Source organism: Lepisosteus oculatus, chromosome 11, assembly GCF_040954835.1.
Source record: "Lepisosteus oculatus isolate fLepOcu1 chromosome 11, fLepOcu1.hap2, whole genome shotgun sequence".
In the NCBI taxonomy this organism is placed as follows: domain Eukaryota; kingdom Metazoa; phylum Chordata; class Actinopteri; order Semionotiformes; family Lepisosteidae; genus Lepisosteus; species Lepisosteus oculatus.
Window position 1 is genome coordinate 39,568,746 of NC_090706.1, and position 15,188 is coordinate 39,583,933.

The 15,188-nt window shown below is 44.9% G+C and overlaps 1 protein-coding gene across 2 annotated transcripts in view; it reads left to right on the top strand.

Annotated features, from left to right (window-relative positions):
- Positions 1-15,188, top strand: part of slit3 (slit homolog 3 (Drosophila)) — a 181,455-nt gene that overhangs the window by 119,163 nt on the left and 47,104 nt on the right. For both annotated transcript variants that reach the window (XM_015349877.2, XM_006631940.3), the window contains exons 7-9: positions 9,073-9,144; positions 12,454-12,617; positions 14,507-14,651. In XM_015349877.2, the coding sequence (XP_015205363.2) occupies positions 9,073-9,144; positions 12,454-12,617; positions 14,507-14,651 (381 nt within the window). The remainder of the gene's footprint in view (positions 1-9,072; positions 9,145-12,453; positions 12,618-14,506; positions 14,652-15,188) is intronic.

Sequence of the window (15,188 nt, forward strand, 5' to 3'; positions counted from 1 at the left end):
CATCTTGCTCAAATGGTATGAACTGGGCAGTAAAGCCTTGAGAAATAATGTTGAGTTATGTTCTTTATCCCCGGACCTCACCCTGGGCATAGTGCAGTTAGTCCAGAAACTGAGAGACCTCTGGGTATTTTAGAAATGTTTTTTGTAGAGAGAAATATTGGCTTGGGTTGCGATAGTGTCCTCAGCTGGGTCTTTTCCTCACCTCGTCTCATTTATTTTTGACAAAGGTGCGAAGAAATTTCCACAGCCTTCAAGGTGACTCTCTCTGTGTGTTTCCTGATGTAAAGACCCAATATGAAGAATTCCCTCCCTAGACGGCAGCTGTCAATGTGTTTGGCACTCAGTAATTAGAAGGAACAGACTTCAGCATTTATTTTCTTTATCTTTGTCCTGTTGAAATCACTCTGTTCGAATGGCACAGTTTTGTTTGCATATGTTTGATATGCCTTTGCTCTTCTGTTTTACCCTAAGTCCTGGCTTCCTGCATCGCAGAGTTCAAAGGTGTATTATTCAGCTGTGAACAGCTAGGATTTCAGTAACTCAAATTTGTGAACACATTGGCTGAAAAACCTCAATTCCCAATTTTTTTTGTATATTTTTACTTTAATCACCTGTGATTGTAGTAATCTTTGTTCCTGCAGTATTTCAGACTATTAAAAAGTGTTGGCAGCTTATGGTTTGTAGCAACTTAAAACAGTGACCAAAGCAGACCAAAACAGAGATAATTCAATACACTACTATCATCTTCTCTAAGGATCTAATCTGAGGATCTTTGTCAACTGTTAGACCCATAGAGCTCAGCAGCTGTCAGAGGAAAGTGCCCAGTTGGATGACAAAACAGCAAGAAGAGCACAGGAATGAGCACTCCAATCTCTGCATTACATTGAATAACATGACCTGCTTGCCAGTTATTCCATTATTCATGATGAAATCGAGGAAAAGAGCACAGGAGACAGTAAAGACACACTTCAATAAGGATATTCTCAAGCCAACTTCAAAGTTTGTTGGAAAGTGTCTGCAAATCAGCCTCTTCTCTTGTTCAGCTGTTATCAGCTGACCTCTCTTCCCCAGTGGGCTGTGCTGCTGGCGTCTGGCAAGAGTGAACGCTTTTTCCTGCAGGAGTATGATTTTTGAGGTGGAGGGGGTAATGGGGGTTTCCCTTTGGTCTTAATCAAAGAGAATATCTTGATTGATCCCCTGGAAGTAGAAAACTTTCCCCCAGTACAGCTCTGAGTGTTTTCTGTAAAAAGGCAAGTGTCTACAGCAGGTTTTGTTCAGCTTTCATCTCAGGCAATCCCCTTTAATGGTGCATTTCAGGTGTTGTGACCCAGCTGTTCCCTTGCGCCCCCTAGTGTCCACACAGTGTGGAGAGAGATTTCTTACTACAGCTTCAGCCGCAGTCCTTTGCTTTAGGACTTTTTCTAGCCTTTCAGTCCAAAATCTAATTGAGTCTGTAGTTCCAAATGCAATGGTTCCTTATGTATCTTAAAAAAAACTCTTAGAAATATTCCACTGACTTCAAACAGCTTTTTTAGTCATTTCTTCACACTTTAAGAAGCTTATTTAAAATGAACCATGACGTGGAGCTGTTTATAAGTAAGCTGTACGACAACAGTAGCATTTTAATCTGAGTTCTTAAGCAATGAATGTAAATGGATTTTACATTCATTCATAGAATCAAAATTAATAGATTCATAGATCAAATTCATAGATCAAATGGATCCAATTGGATCAGATGGATCTATGAACTGGCTTCATCACTCTGCTCTCCTCCCCACTGAGAGCTGGTGTGTGGGGAGTGTTCTGGCGCACTATGGCTGCTGTCGCATCATCCAGGTGGGGCTGCACACTGGTGATGGTGGACGGGATCCCCGTTGCCTGTAAAGCTCTTTGAGTGGAGTGTCCAGAAAGGCGCTATATAAGTATAAGCAATTATTATTATTATTATTTGTTTGGAATGTAAGGGGACATTTTTCAGCGTTTTGTGTATCGTAGCTTGGGTCTTGGAGAAGATGGAGAAGAGAATATGAGTGAGTGGACAGTTCCTTAGGTGTAGTGAAGCCAATCTAGCCATTCTTTCATTTGTTTTCCAGTCAGTTTTTAGTGTTGATGAACAGGGAGCCATGCGTTTCACTTTTGTAAGTTTTAAATAGTTGGCATGCAGGAGGTAGCATTTTTCAACCTGACTATCGTGTTCATAGTCCAACCTTACTAAGATAATACAAGAGCAAACTGTGTGACCTCTGTGAGTGTTACCCTTCATGCACTGCCACAATATTACAGACTGGTTGTGTGTCATGGGCTTCTGCGCATAAAATATGTTACTCTCCCTCTTAAATGTCTCTCTTAGACTAGATGAAAAAGGTCTGTAATATGCGTTTGTTTCCATTTTGTGCCGAAACACACCGAAACACCTTTGTATTACAGCAGCGTTCAAGTCATGATTTATTTAAACCTACTGCTTTTTGCTACTTGCAAAACATTTACCACAGATCTTGGATCTCAATTCCATTTGGATTTTAAAAAAAAACACGTAAAAGACTCCTTGGCTAATATCCACCGTATCCCCCAAAAGAGCCTGACCTCCCTAAAAGGCCCCTGTTGTCGTGGAGATCTCCATGAAGATCCTAATCTGTTTGTGCACAGTAGGTGCATGATGGCATATGTACTGTATAGGAACAAGTAAAGGTGTATTCCATGCTGAAGAGAGAAGAAAGGAAACGCAATGTTTCGGCAGTGGAGCCTTCTTCGGGTGTGAGAAAGACAGGGAAATCAGAAGAGATTATATAGCTTGGGAGAACAAAAGCCGGGAGTGCAGAGGAGGTGGGAGCATATATATACTGTACATATGTGTCTGTGCATGTCCCTGTTTGCTTCCACTGGATTTTCGGAAGTTGGAATGAAACGCTCTGAGAAACGGATGATCACCGGGTGAGGCTGAAGGAAGCTGCGTTGCATTCCTGCAGCTCCTGTGCACTGACCTCCGCTAATCAGGTATTCCATGCATTTTTAATTTCCGACACCAGCCTGCCTCCCCTGGGCCACATCAATCTCCGTCCCCCCTGCCTTGATTGAGAAGTTGCACTGAGGCGCGGGCTCGCCCGCCGGGAGACAGGCAGAGAGACACGGAAGAGGCTCTGGGCTAAAGGAACATGGTGGTGGAGGGGGGGGGTCGTTAAGCTGAAGTGGCCAGTTTAGAAGCACAGGAAATTATCCTGCCACTTCACCGTTGACCTCTGATACTGGAATCATATTTGCACTGAGCATTTTGTGGCTCACAGAGAAGGAAGTTAACAACACAGCGATGGAGAGAGAGTGACCAATTAATCACAGCTTCCCCCAGACGCCTCAGAAAATTCAGATCTTAGTTGAGATCTGCCCTCATTTGAGTGGTGATAGTCTCATCAGTGGCACAACAGTCAGCTCTTTTGCTCTTAGTGCTCATGGCCTGGGGAGTCTGCATCTGGGAATGTTGTACTGAACAGACTTCGATTTGCTGAGCTTAATTGTCTTCCCTTCTCCTTCCTGGAGTTCTCTGGCTCTGACACCCCTGCCGTAGAGATGTGAACACACGTGACCGTTCTCAGTCACAGATCGCCTGTCCCCAGACTCAACCGTAAATGCTAATGATAGAAAACATTGGAAATGTTGATAAGCTTTAAACATCCCCAAATGGTTTTTGATCAGTAGACCCATTCCACACTGGTGTCTTAGGTGGTACTGCGCATAGAGTTCTCTCGTGGGAATTCTTAAAACAAGTAGAGCAATGTCTGAGCTGCTCTGTTTCAGCCCCAGTAAGTACCTAAACAGGACAAAGACGACACTTTGCTCTCCACCTCACTCAGAAATAAACGATGTAAGAGTTTTGAGCTTCAGAATGCAATTATTTCCCATCTGGGCCCACTTTGCTCATTTACTTTGAACGTCCTCAGTCGAGGATGCTGCCACAGCTCACAACCTCACAACAAACGCAGTGGTGTCACAGCCGCTTCCTGTTCAAGTCCACTCCGGATGTTACTTTCAGGCAGTGTGCAGAGCCCTTGTGCAGTCTGAAAGCAGATTCCCACTGGTGACTACTGGGGACCACCTTGCTTAAATGCGGAATGAGGAACTGTGTCTTACCAAGATCTGCCTCACCCAGTCCATTGTCTGAGAGCAAAGAGCCAGAGTGTGGGTAACTCCTCTCCTGTCATCAAGCCCCTGAAGGCAGCATGGCGATAGCTTTCTGTACCTCTGAAAGGTCTGACACTCTACTTTCACTTCTGGGGAGTTTCAGGAGCTTAAGAACAACATTTTTTAAATGTTTATGTTAATAGTCGCCTTATTCATTTTCTTCAAGTGAAGAACAGGGGAAGTGATAACGTACCTGCCAGTCTATCTCATGCCCCCCAGCACTAAACCCAGCACTGTTTCTCAAACCCTCTGGGCTGGCCACTCGGTCACAAGCATTGTGAAGTGGCTTGGCCTGCACAGACCGGGTAATACTGTATCTTCTAAAACTGGGGGCAGAAGCTGCTTTGTTCCCAGGCCTTGCTGTGGACAGAGGGTGATTTGTAGGGGACAGTGTCGTATGGTGTCCATTCATGCCACGAGCTGAGAAGGATACCTGACCTGAGAAGAATTGTTCGCTCAACATGTAATGCCTCTCCTGTACAGAAAACAAACCAGGCCACCTTCTGAGAAACATGGCCCAAGATACACACAGATAGAGGGCGACCTGACGTACGCAGAGCTGCACAAAGCGATCTGCCCATTTAATTACCCAGCTTCCTTTTTCTGGGAGGTGGTCGGGGTGACAGCAGCCATGGTGGCTCATCATTTATGAATGAAGATCAGACCCTGAAATCCTTAGGGGCCAATTAGGACTGTGTCAGGTCAGGAGTGATTAGGAGTTCTTCACTGACCCCTGTTCTTAGGTTTCATGTGTCGGTCTTGATAAAATTCCCAAAGCTTTCTGATTAAAGTAGTAACTTGTTTGTGAAACCAGAATTGCCTGATGTCAGAAACAGATGGAAATCCACACACATTCTAACAAAGCATTAGTAAAATAACCCCCTGCCACCAACAAAAAAAAAAACCTGAATAATCATTTGCACTCACATTGCCAAGTGTGCTGTGGCACGGCAGAGCATTAGACAAGACAGCAGCTTTCACATTTTCCAAATCTGCACAAATCTAGGTTTGAGGATAACAAGGCAAGACTGCTCCAGCTGTTTTCCAGTACGGGACATTTACAGAACTGGAACCTCACACAGATGGCTTTTCAGGGCCTGATTGCTGGTCCTTTTTTCATTCAGATGAAATAATCCTTGAAATGAAAGGTCTGACTTCTTGTCTTCTTGCAACAGTGTACCTAGAGGCCCAGTTCTTAATGCTCTAATGAGAGTCAGTGGGCCTGGAGAGGCAGTAAGAGTACTTGAGTTCAGGAAACGGGGCATGACAAGTGTGGGAAAGCTTTCTTCTCACAACGCCAACATTCAGGAGAGGGAAAATCAGGGGGAGAGTTATCAGCTTACGTCTTCGAAAAGAAAATCTGATCAAGGGAAAGAAAACTTAAGTGCACTATAGGACCCACGTAATCTGTGTGACATGTCACCATGGAATTGATTAAAGCAGTCGCCATGGCCTTATTCGCCAAGCCCACACAGTGGGTTCAGATCATCAGCACTGGGCCCAAAGCTTACACTTGCAAACATCACAAGGTGACCTCATGTTGGAACATTGTTTGCGGTTTGCAAGATATATCTAATTCTGATTTCAAGTTGCATCTAAAAAACTATGACAAAATGCACTGACCTTGACAAATAGAGAGCCAATGGATGTGCATTCCAAATTAGGTTTAACATCTTTCATCTCTTATGTTCATGTTGTCCCTGGTTCCAGTATATCTGCCACCTCATCCTGCAGTGAGGCTATGCAGCTATCTTTATTATACGAAGAGTGAAGGAGTCAGTCCATCACATTCTACACTTTTCTTTAATGTCTTTTCTTTAATGTTTCTTTCTTTAAACCCTTAATGTGTTTCTTTCAGTTTTGTTGCTATGTTTACTTGTTTTTTTTAATTTAGACACAGCGCCGTTGTTTTTTCTTTCTAGACAGCATTTAAGGCCAGTGTCATTGAAAGCCCCATACCCTCAAATAAATGTCAAGGGTTACAAATATGTGCAGCAGGACACTGGTGTATATATTACAACACCTGAAAGGTTTACATAAACGTGGTTCGATATGCAACAGACCACGCTGCATGCATTTATACAATCTTTCAGACTAAGGTCATCCAAGTTGAGACCAAGAGTGGAAGTGAGCAGAGAAAGTAATGTTCTGCAAACAAACAGGACTTCCTGATGATATAAACCCCTGGCCCGCAGATGCAGTACTACTGTAGACTTGTGTGTGAGCGTGGGCGATCGCTGAAGGCCTGACAGGGTAGCAGCAGGGCACACCCGGGGCCCCACTGCAGTAAGGAGATTCTCGTCTCCAGCTCTCTGCTGTGTTACTGCAGGCACCTGGCCCCAGAGATGAGCAAATAAAGACGAACCCCTTGCAAATATCCCATTCATCTCCCTGCTCCGCTCGGAAAACGCTCTGTCAGTTCCGCTGCCCCTGGAGAAAGCCCCGTGGGAGGGCTCTGGCAGGGTGTTTCTCCTGCGTTCCCACCCGGAGTCTTCTCCGCCTGCTCTTCATCCCTCCCTGTTTCCTCGGCAAGGCGGGTGGGGGTGGCTGAGGCCGATGTGGCAGCAAACCAGAAGAGCAGAGGCGATGAGCTTGCTCTCCAATGTGTCTGCCTTAAAAGGTGCTATTGGAGGTTGCTTGGTTAGATAGTATTTGTTAAATAACAGTTTATAATGATTTTCCATCCCGTATTGTACAGGGCATGTGTGTTTTTTTTCAGTGTCCTCACTTCCGAATGCAAATTAACAAATTATTCCACAAGGCTCAAGTATATTGTGTTTCTATGGCAATTTTTATTTAATTTTATTTTTTTTAATTTGGCGCAATATTAAGACGCTGCTGTTGGCCTAGACTGGATTTTTCCAGTGGTACAAACCCAGGCCTGGTCAGAAATATTGGGCTGCGTCATGCGGTCCTCGTCATCTCTGCTCTCCGTTACGCATCACTGCATCTGAAAACTGGTCATCGGGATCCTCCCAGTCCATAGCAAAGGGAAAACAGGCAAAGCGTCTGTAACCAGACGCCCTTTTCATCTGGCTTACAGTCTGCAACAGATCTGTTGTTTTTCACTCTCAGACTTTCTTAGAGAACTGAAAAGCCATAAATCAAGTCAAATTTCCACCGTTTAGCCCCAGAGAGAGAGACCTAGTGCACAGTGCCTTTCTGCCGGCAGAGCTGGCCTGACAGGGGCACCAGCGATTACAAGATTAAGGTTTGCTAAGTAGCTCTAATCAGAGTTGTTGCTGGTTGGACAGGAAGGCAGATGACTGCTGTCCGCAATTATGGCCGCACATGCTGCAGATAACATCGTTGTGTTAGAGCGAATTACACGCTGTTATGGACATACACCATTCACATTACATGCACCACAACACCAGGGGCTGATGAAATGACAGTGTTAAAAAGAGCAGGCAGCAGGAAATAGGAGCTGCAGTCTTCTCTTTCCGCTCTCCTTAGCTTGGCAGTACGCACTCCCTGAGCTCACTTTGTGTCAGAAACAATATGCTCCACGGGTTCACGACTTACAAGTGCTCACTGTCTTTGAATCTCTGCTTCCTGGTCTGGTTTTGTAGCCCTTTTGTGAAGCATTGCATTCTGGGGTTAAATGTTCAATGATTTCTTCATTTGCAATAGTTTCTGTGTTCATATGAAGCAGAAAGAATGCCACCGGTACAGTTCTGCTCAGGCCTGCACTGTCTGAGAGTGGGTGGGGATTGCGTATCGAACTGGGGGTCCTCCTTTGGAGAGACACATGGGAGGACACTGCTTGCACAGCCCAAACTAATGCATGGCGGACTCCTTCCGCTGACCTGCATGAATGTCACAGTGCTGGAAAACGTTTTGAGATAATAGGGAGCACTGAACAGAATTATATTTGCAAACGCATAAAAATTTAACGACCTAATACTTGGTTGTTATTAACATTACTATGCTATTTTCAGGATCCCTGATTGTCTCTGTGGAGAGCACAGTGCATTGATAAGGAGCAAAACTGCCTATTGCAGTCCACATGATCTAAAGCAGTTACAGCCACAGTGGACTCTGTGGTTCCTTTCTGTATCAGTGCTGGTAAAAAGCATCCCGTGTCTATATCTGATGAGCCATATTTCTGAATTAAAACTTCTCATGTGTTATGAGTAAGCGAAATGAAAAGTGCTCCCTCTATTTTTGTATGGGTTCACGTTGGGTCTTTTGGTTTCCTCAGACACAGACATGTTGCCGGCTGGGTTAAACAGTGTGATGAACCAGTGTCCCATCCAGCACGTAGAGCCAGCCTGTGCCCTGTGCTTCTGGAATGGGCTCCTGTTTGCCACTGGCCCCGCCAGGAGCCCAGGAAAAAAATGTGAACAAAGTGACACAAAAAATGACATAATGTTACACATTGTATCTGAAAAGTGTAAGATACAACTGATTACAATCGATGGAAAGTTTTAGTCAGTTATACATTTTGTACCAATTCAAAGTAGAAGGTAAAAATACATTATAACTTCAGTCTGTTTTGTTTTTCATGTCAATAATCCTTATTGTCACGGCCCGTTTCCTCTCACCCTTATACAAATGTGATGTTTATATTGCACTTTTTTACTTTATTGATGAGCTGAACGTTTTGTGTGGTGCTGGTTGCACAGAATGTCATGCGAGACGGTGTTAACAGGTGTATTCCCTTTCTCTCCTGGGAAGGTCCCCACAGTGCAAGTCGAGGAAGGGGGCGCGAGTCTGTGCGTTTGTGTGAGCTGTGTCGGCCCCTGTGCTCAAGCCCTGTGTGTCGACAGGGTATCTGGGGCAGTCCGAGCTCCTCGCACATCTGGACTCTTCTCCACACTCGGCACACTCCGCCGTCTTTCCTATTTCAAGTGTGGTTTTATTTACTGCGGTTTTCTCTCTCTCTCTCTTTCTCAGCACCCTCAACAACAACAACATCACCCTCATTCCCCTCTCCAGCTTCAACCACATGCCCAAACTGCGCACGCTGTGAGTATCCTCTGCCGAGCCCCACACTTGCTGGGATGGGGTGTCACCTTGGGTGTAGTTGTGCTGGTTTTCAGTACCTTACAAAGAGCTGGTTTCCATCAAAACTGACTTCCTGCATTTATTTGGCTGATGCTTTTTTCCGGTGTGACTTACATTTGTTAAAGGATTTACAGTTCCAAAGATTTTTCCATTAGTTTTTCGTCACCAATCATTCGTACAACTGCTTTGAGAGAAGGACATTAGAGCAGAAAGGAGGTGAACGGACCACATTGCTGTCAGGAGAGCAGAGGTCTAACCACTACTCCTTAGGTGTTTGTTTCAGTTTAAGGAATTCAGTTTGTTTAGACCAATTAAGTAATTCTGATCAGAGGTGATCCTGTCACCCTTAAAGACTGGAGTTCTCCATCTCATGGCAGAAAAACCTCATCTGACTCGACAAAAACAGTTTATTCTCTTTTAATGGGATGGAAAATATTGTCAATATGCTTTTTTAAAATAAAAATATTAAGTTGTTAACAACAGAAACTCCTCTTTTAGGTTGAAGTAAACCTAAATTTTAGAATGGAAATTTTTAAATAGAATTACCTTATGTTATATAACAAATCCTGACTACAGATTGACAGTGCAATGCTATTAATGTTTGGACAAACATTTATTTAGAGTTAACAAGTTTTTGTATGAATAGGCTTTCTACACAACTTATAATTTCAGTTGACCTTACCATCTGTGTAATGTTAGAAAACTATATAATTGTCTCTCACTCTTACGCAATTTTTCATAAACAGATCGCTCACATTCCAGTTCCATGGCATAGAAACTAAAACTGCGGGCTTGTTTGCTTAAAATGTTGTTGTTATTGCTAACAAATGTTACATGTTTTTCTTTTGTGCCGTAGAACATTTACTCTGAATTCAACTGCCATCAATAATAATAAGTCTTCCCATGTGTATTCAGCCTCTTGGTATTAACTTAGACACTGCATTAGGTCTGCTTTTATTAGCATGTGGTCTGCAGTATTTGCTATTTTTGTTTTTCATTTCTACTCACCAAAGGCAAAAGTACAGCTGTGTGAGCCGCTGGACTTTAAAGGCTCACACACAGACTTTTCAAACAGCCACACGCACATGCTGATGCAGCTACCCACCTGAACTACACACGCACTTGCCCATCGAACAAGATGGACTGTCCAAAGTCGTGGCTCTAGACGGCTTTCACAGTGGTCAAAGCCAATACTTCTTTCCAGACTTTGCCCACTTAAATTACCAGTAGAAGGTTTGCAAAAGTAACATAGAACAGTATAGCTCACTCATGCAACAAAGTTTAAAGTCTCTGCGTGTTCCATATGCTGATAAATGAATGTTGTGTCCAGTGCCATTGCTTTGAATATCACAGCCTGCATTTAGACTACCTGGGTGTCCTCTTGTGAAGCTGCATTCTATCTGACAATACCTACAGCTGACAAAGAAATTCTCCAGACCTGCTGTTGGCCCCCCTGCAGCAGTGAGTGACGTCAGGTAGACAGGACCCTGACTTCAACCTCAAGTACTCACGGCTGTTGCACTTAATGGCAGCTGACGTCTTGAAAGTGAAAGCCCCCAAAGCTCAAGGTGTACTGTAAAACTCGTTGGGATGTGCACAATGAAAATAAAAAATGCCCTCACACCGTCACGTGTTTAAGGCTGCTTTACAGGGGCTCCAGTGCTTGTTGCATGACGTTTCCACCGTAAGGTGCTGTGGTTTTCCGAACTCTCTGACTGGCACATCACAATTCCGCTTCACAATTCGTCAGTCTGGACTGGTTCCATCCATCTGTCTCGTGCCCAAGACCTTTTCTAGTACAGGATTGAATTTGCTGACGCTCGGCTACCCAGCTCTGAGCTCCCTGTGCAGTATTGAATTATCTGACTGAGGCTCCCTGCTCGGACTTCTCTGTATCGAATTTTCTGGCTCTAATGTCCATGAGATCTCTGTATTGAATTTGCTGCTCGTAAAAACGACTTATTAAATCAAATGTTTAGAGATGTCTGTAATCCATTTAGCAGGAGGTGGGTTCCAGATTTTGATGAAATAGTTCAGCTACCCCCACCCGCCCCTCCACGCCCCCCCATCACACACATCCCCCCATATCATGTTTCAAACAAGCATTCAATTAGAATGAATGATATCATCCCAGCGCTGCCATTCAATAAGTCTGCTAAATAAAGAAGTGGAGAAGCATCCCACTGTTGTAGGCAGGAGCAGTCGGCAGTTTCATTGTCTGGAGAGCGGATTGATTGTTACAGATGGCTGCCCTTTTGCTCTCTTTTTCAGGAGATCACTGCAGCCAGAACAGGAACACAAGCACGCATGCAGACACACCTTGTCGCTGTGCTTTGTCAGTGTGGGTGGCGCGGTGTGTTTTGCCCTGTGACCACTCTAATCCCACTACGCTGTAATTAATCCGGAAAAACGGGAAGCTATAAACAGGGTTTTTAATGGGAAAAGTCTATTAAACCTCTGGCCCACTGTTCTCTTCAATGAGTGATTTTTGTCCCTAGCAGGATTTGCCAGAAATCTCATTTGAACGGCCGGGCTTTGAAATGAGTGCAGAACCCCTTCGATTTGCGGGTGTTTTTTCTTCTGGCTCGTTACAGCCCTTCTCTTGTGAGCTGGTACAGTGTACCCCCGCTTGCTCTCGCGAAGGAGCAGACGCAGAGTTCTGCAGAGCAGGAACACGAGGGAATTGACAAGAGACCATATTTATTTCCCCGCTGAGCCCGTTTTATGCTTGAAAATGTTGAATCTGTCAGGCGAGGACTACGCCTACAAGGGAATAACTTCAGTCCTGTGCTTTGAAATCTGCTTTGGCTCACAGTGTCTTCTCATACTGATGTTGGCATAATCCCATCGTATCTGCCTTAGATGCAATCACCCCATATCGTTCCTCAAGCTTTTTAAAGACCATAGGGTCTCCTTGTCATTCCCAGGGAGCAATTGGAACAAATAGGTGTTGGGGGCTTGAGCACTCACTGTCTGTGGAGCTGTGGAGCTCCCCTCCAGAACATATCCTGATTCGCTTCTTGTCTCTTCACACTGGCGTTCTGATCTCTTTCACCTTTGCAAAAGGAGAAAGTTGGATGTTGTGTAATTCCTTTTCTTTATAACGTTACACTGTGCTATAGCCACGTTCTGGGTGAGTGAGCCCCTCTCTAGTCAGCGATGGAGAGTAAGTGCTGCTCTGTACTTCTGGTAAGCGATGCGCTCCTGGCTTCTGTCTTCAGAGCAGCAGATGGGTGTCTGTGCCTGAATGCTGTGCCCCTCCTCCCCCAGGCGCCTGCACTCCAACAGCCTGCACTGCGACTGCCACTTGGCCTGGCTGTCAGACTGGCTGCGGCAGAGACGAGGCCTCGCCCCCTTCACACAGTGCATGTCCCCAGCCCACATGAGGGGCCTGACCGTGCCGGAGGTCCAGAAGAAGGAGTTCATCTGCACAGGTGAGCGTACACACACACACAGAGGAAGATGGGTGTAAGTCACTAGAGCCCTAGAGCAAGGTCACGAAGCGCTCACCTGGTGCACAACAGCCTTTTCCCAATAAGACAGAAACACAAAGTTCAACACATCACCTCGATCTTCTGGGTGCTCATGTGAGACTCCCCAAAACACGGCTTAGCTGTTTTATGTTTGATTTTCCCTTTCTGTGAGTTTGCTTTTCTGACTTTTCTAACTTCCAGTTGTGTGACCAAAAATATTAGTATGTCTACGTGAGGGGAAGACTGGCAGCAATGTAGGTTAAATAACTGGTGCCTGACCACCTTCGGCACAAGACCATGAGTAAAATTAAATTTAAAAAACCACTGTGGCTCCAGAGCACGTTCATGTGGCTTCAGACTCAAAGATCGGTTGAGTCTTCAGTTTCCAGGGGGCACTGAGGATGTGATTGAATAACCCGGAGCTGCGCAGGCTCATCAACACATCTGCCACGTAATTCCAGAGCAGCTGAGAGTCCACAAGATAATAGATACAGACGTCCAAGATATATCGAACACATCAGTATATTTTGTATTTTGATTGTGGGATAGTCTGGAGCTGCTCCTGCCTGAAGTGTCCATCAGATAATTAATAATAATTCCTTATACTTATATAGCGCTTTTCTGGACACTCCACTCAGAGCGCTTTACAGGTAATGGGGACTCCCCTCCGCTATCACCAGTGTGCAGCCCCACCTGGATGATGCGACGGCAGCCATAGTGCGCCAGAACACTCCCCACACACCAGCTCTCAGTGGTTAGGAGAACAGAGTGATGAAGCCAGTTCATGGATTCACAGTGACAAGTACAGACATAAATCAACTTCATGATACTTTTTATTTATACCCTTACCAACACTACCACCACAATTTAGATTATAATAAAAAATCAAGAATTGATTCCTCAAAGCCAAAATGAAATTGCAGTCTATAATCAGTTTGTCCTCCATATTGACAGGCTTTAAATTTCCACTGAATTACTATAATTGAATTATTTGATTTCTGATATTTGGAGTAACTTGTGACCACTGTTTTACAACAGTATACTATAATATCGCTCTGTATTTATTTTTTAGCTTGCTTATATGTGTTTTCTGTGGCAGCTTGAATGCCTCTCTGCTCCTTACTATTTAATGATGTTTGGGCAATTGCACAGTCTTGCTGCATTAACATTATTCAATGTTTCTGAATATCATTCTTTGTCCATATCCATATTCCCCTGATTATACCATGAAACCCAAGAAACTGTTTGCATTTCAATGGTGCTATTTACAGTCCCGTGCATTCTTGGTCTATTGTTTTAATCTGTTATGAAGCAGAAATGCTTAAGTAGATTCATATTAATTTGTAATTCCTGCTTATTACTGTTCTGTAAATCTCCTGCTCAAGTGCTTCAAACAGCCTGAAAAGAAGATTCCCTCCGGTTTTATTGGAATAGTTATCTAATAAATCTGCAAATGAATCCTGTAAAGAGTAAAAGAAATACACTTCTGTGACCGGTTAGTGTGCTGCAGTGCAGAGCGGGGTGGTAGCTCTGCAGATACTGTAAGCGTTTAAGAACCGAGATGCCATTAACATTTTCAAGCACCACAGGCTGCTTGATTCTGGAGGACTGTGACGCTGGGGGGCCCCCAGCAGGTTTCTGCAGCGCTCTGCGCCCTGTCTCTGCTGTCTCGCCTGATCAGGGAGCGCTGGCAAAGCAGGTCTTCCCGTAAGGCTCACGAGCGCCTAACGTCCCACCACTCCTGTATCGCTTCGCCTTCCCTCTGCGCCCAGCCTTCTCAAGCCGCTTTTCATCTCGGTGGCCCCTGGTCACTGCGTGAAACGGTGAACCCCTCCTGTGCCCCCTCTCAGGCCCCCAGCAGGCGGAGCCGCGTACCTGCAGCGCCCAGGCGTCCTCCTGCCCGGCCTCCTGCACCTGCAACAACAACGTGGTGGACTGCCGGGGCAAGGGCCTCACCGACATCCCAGCCAGCCTGCCGGAGGGCATCGTCGAAATGTGAGTTCTCTGCCCTGCCCCACCCCAGTTCCTCTCGCCTGTGCCTCAGCGGAATTGTTCCACCTCTATTCTTCAGATACTTGTGGTTTAGGGGCCGGATGATAGCTTCCTGGTGCCCCAGATACCCTGCTTCAGCAGCATGGTTGGGGGGCTGGTTCCAGATGCCCATGATTCCCTGTGTAAAGGAGACCATCCTATTTTCTGTCCTTCTCAGCATTTCCTTTCGTCTCCATGGGTGGTTGTCGCAATTATTATTATTAATCTGTGTATCTGGGTTTACTTTGCCAGTAAGCTTCAGGGTTTTAAATACCTGCAGCAGTTTTCCGCAGAATCTCTTCTCTTTCAGCATTCATTCGACTCTGTACCTGAATGTACCACCGTTTGATTTGGATCCTATTCTAACAATGGCTTTCCGTGTACAAACTTTTTGATAAGTTATGATCTTAAAAAAACGGGAATCTCATTACATACAGTCCCTGTGTCCACATGCATTTTCTCCAGGTGCTCTGGTTTCCTCCTACTTTGCAAAGATGTGCT